The sequence below is a fragment of the Salvelinus alpinus genome, chromosome 4, assembly GCF_045679555.1.
Source record: "Salvelinus alpinus chromosome 4, SLU_Salpinus.1, whole genome shotgun sequence".
Classification (NCBI taxonomy): domain Eukaryota; kingdom Metazoa; phylum Chordata; class Actinopteri; order Salmoniformes; family Salmonidae; genus Salvelinus; species Salvelinus alpinus.
Genome location: NC_092089.1, coordinates 24,568,710 through 24,572,099, shown reverse-complemented (window position 1 = coordinate 24,572,099; position 3,390 = coordinate 24,568,710). Strand labels below are relative to the sequence as shown.

The following is a 3,390-nucleotide window of genomic DNA, read 5'->3' as shown; positions in this document are numbered from 1 at the left end:
ATATCGTGGAAAATATTGTATCGTGGAAATATTGTATCGTGGAAATAAAATATCGTGGAAATAATATGTGTAACTATCAATTTTCTTTCCTTCATTACTATTGGATAGGCATTTTAACGGTCTTGCTGTTATACATTTAGTTCCTTATTGACACCATTGAGGTAGGGTTTGTTAAGATGACAGATTAGTTTATTGTAGCTTCTGGCCACTACTGTATGTATTTTCTAATCAAAAGGAATACAAAGAAATATAATGATTAAAGATATGCTTTTTATTAAAATGTCCATAAGCAGATATAGCAGAAAAGGAACAACAAATAACAAATACAGAGTGTATAAAATAATGAAGGTGAAGCACCCTGAGACGCTATTATCTCTCCATAATATTTGATTGTTCCATTAATCAAAGATATAATTAATCCTTTAAATCCCATATGATTCTTTCATTTATTGAGATAAAATGTGATAACCTCAAATGATGTGAAACAACGCATGTGGTCTGTGACCCACGCTGACAGGACTGTTTTAATATTCCTATCTGATGGGCGCTTCATGAGAATTTAAACTGAATGAATTTGAATGTTTAGAAGTATTTTTGTACTGCTTCAAGTGAGGAATCACCTCAAAAATACTTCCAAAGTACTCCAAACATTCAAATTCATTCAGTTTAAATTCTCATGAAGCGCCCATCAGATAGTGATATAAAAAACAGTTCTGTCAGCGTCTATGTCAAACATCCGTCCAACATATAGGGTCAGTTTCCTGGACACAGATTAAGTTTACTCCTGGACTAAAAAGCATGCTGAATGGAGAATCTCCATTGAAAGTAACTAGTCCAGGACTAGGCTTAATCTGTATCCGGGATACCATCCCAAAGATCAAGACATACTTTTTTTCCCTAAAAAATTGGAGTTACTGTTTCCAGTGCTGTTTCCAGAGTACTGTTTCCGTTTCCAGACCCTTCCATGTACACAAATCCCCAGTGGGCTCCGATGGAGGTGATCCCGGCACCGTTGAAGCGACCGCTGAGCAGCCTCAGCTCATTGCCCATGTTGGCTGGGTAGAAGTTGAAGGAGACTTGGTTGGGCAGGCCGGCTGACAGAGTGCGCCCCATGTTGGTGGTTAACACCAGGTAGCAGATGTAGTCTGCTGGGTTGTACTTCCCAGACACCTCGACGATGGCCTCATCATTAAACAGCTCTATCTCCTGCTTTAAGCCCCCTTCGCTACCGAACACAGGAGACCAGGTGTTGCCGTATCTCAGCTGGAACCTAAAACAGAGGAAGCTTTTCACGTTGGTTGTGTTTTGATAAGGCACATTCAGACAGAGAGAGCAGGTAGCATCAGAGAATATCAAGGAATAACATTTGACATTGTACTCTGGGTTAGATACGATAACAATATTGTTTGGTCATGTACTGAATATGTAATAAACACAACAAATAAATAAATACAGAAAGAAAGAAAGAGTGTCTGTTGGGTAGTGTAGTTGGACTGAGTCGTGGTGTCTGCTGGGTAGTGTAGTTGTGCTGAGTCAGTGGTGTCTGTTCATGGGTCAAGGTCTGCTCACCCGCTGATGTAGTTGTTGCTGTTGCTGTTGTAGTAGTAGTAGTAGTAGTAGTAGTTGTTGTTGGTCTCCCACACTCTGACTCCTGTGATGCGTCCTTCACCGTAGGAAGCAAATGGGGTGCCAAGTCCCTGACCCACCGCAGAGGAATACGAGTACGGGTCTTTGATGGCTAAAATAACATGGGAAATAAGTTTACTATATTTACAATATTAATAATACATATTTATATATACATCATTTTAATGTTACCAACACATTTCTGAAAGATCTTTACATTATGAATAAAGTGAAGATGAATTAACTAAAGTACATTCTGCAATGATTTAATCCATCAGCTTTTGTCTCAAAGAAGAACTCCTAAGTCTAACTGAAAAAGACAAGTTGGTGAAAGCACAAAAGCTATTATTTTATCATTATAATTCAGAATTGTATTTTTATTACTCACGCAATGCCCAGCAGCTAGCCAAGAACACTGTGACAACCAGGATTAAGAACATTCTGCAAAAGGGAGGCATCAATACTTAAGACCTTTAATTTCAGTCAATTTTACTCTCACTCCGTTTCACTTTCAATGGTAAAACTTATGTAGTTAATAATGTTTTTCATAGTAGTTTGTCAAAACAACTAAGTCCTTTTACCTGTCAGGTCAACCAGTGTTTCCTAGGAGGGAAAAGAAAATAACCTTTTGAAATGTGACGTAACAATCAACAAACCATTCTTGAATGTGAAATGTTCTAAAACAGCTTTAGAAGGTTGAACCTACTCTAGTTTACTACAATCACTCCTGCAGTGCTAAACTGCTGTCACATTCAAAATAATGTCAAATCATTGAATTTAAATTTAGAGGTAAAAGGGCCAAAAGGTTTGTGCCCAAGTACCAAGAGATAATGAGTATTAACTTCATAACATTTCCCACAACAGTATCATGCATTGAATACAAGTTTTCTATTTAGTTAGTTGTGTAGTTACCCACAGTGCTATCTTGAGATGTGTGTGAAAACCTGTGAAAGCTTCTTATCTCTCTGTCTCTGCCAGGTCCTTCTAGTCTACTGCTTCCTCTTAGAACTGTATTTATACCTGCTGAACATTCCATCAGCTCTAGATGGAAGGAGCATGACATGGAACACCTTTAGTCAGTCACTATAGAGACGTCAGACATTGTTTTCTAATTGGTCAAGGCCACTTTGGGAGGGAGTATCAAGGAAATACTATAAGGAAATAATAATTGTATTCTTTGAATTGTAACAAATGAATGATCTGAAATAGGGATTAAAAAAATATACAATCTAACGTCCGAACAATTAGAAGAATATACAAAAATCGTATGAATGTGTACGAAAATCGGTCAAAATCAGTCTCCCAATCTTCAGTTGTTTCATTACACAAAGAGGAACTCCTTCCCTTCAAACATTAACACGCTGAAAAAGACAAGTGGATCTGGTCATTAACAGGATGGTTAGTTCATTGGTTTGCTTAAAAACCTACAGTATTTTATTGTAGAATATTTGTTTCAGTACATGTATTTCAATTTAATTCTAGATGTGCAGATGAGATTCAAAATGTTTAGTCTCCATTATTTTCCGACATTTTCTGCAGTCTGTTACAATACTCACATATTCATTAATTCACTGGCAACCTGTACATGTTACTACAGGAAAACAATCTGATTTCATTTTCTGCAGATTAACCAGATAAATATCAGTAGAAGTTACAAAGTGAGAAAATAAATAAAAGTTTATATACACATTACTAAGTGAAATACCCTGAGGCACTTGTTACTACCTATCTATAAATGTGATAGTTCAATTAAGATATTGTTAG

At 36.7% G+C, this 3,390-nt stretch overlaps 1 protein-coding gene across 3 annotated transcripts; it reads right to left on the bottom strand.

The window, feature by feature from the left end:
- Positions 1-250: 250 nt before the first annotated feature.
- On the bottom strand, positions 251-2,667 carry LOC139573108 (zymogen granule membrane protein 16-like). Of its 3 annotated transcripts, none has more exons than XM_071396198.1 (5): positions 2,539-2,667; positions 2,208-2,229; positions 2,015-2,067; positions 1,570-1,738; positions 251-1,270 (listed from the first exon to the last, which is right to left on the bottom strand). In XM_071396198.1, exons 3-5 carry the CDS (start codon positions 2,064-2,066, stop codon positions 898-900), a joined length of 594 nt encoding a protein of 197 aa, XP_071252299.1. In that variant the 5' UTR covers position 2,067; positions 2,208-2,229; positions 2,539-2,667; the 3' UTR covers positions 251-897. The 3 variants fall into 3 exon arrangements, with proteins under 3 accessions (XP_071252299.1, XP_071252300.1, XP_071252301.1); XM_071396199.1 differs by having other exon boundaries at positions 2,543-2,667; XM_071396200.1 differs by lacking the exons at positions 2,015-2,067; positions 2,208-2,229 and having other exon boundaries at positions 1,570-1,764; positions 2,486-2,612.
- Positions 2,668-3,390: the final 723 nt, after the last annotated feature.

What these genes read in the sequence shown, in the direction of transcription:
- LOC139573108 (XM_071396198.1), bottom strand. Translation starts at nt 2,066, where the DNA reads ATGTTCTTAATCCTGGTTGTCACAGTGTTCTTGGCTAGCTGCTGGGCA. An exon ending in GGCTAGCTGCTGGGCATTGC is followed by an intron (nt 1,739 to 2,014) that starts GTGAGTAATAAA and finishes ATGTTATTTTAG; the next exon opens with CCATCAAAGACCCGTACTCG. An exon ending in AGCAACAACTACATCAGCGG is followed by an intron (nt 1,271 to 1,569) that starts GTGAGCAGACCT and finishes CCTCTGTTTTAG; the next exon opens with GTTCCAGCTGAGATACGGCA.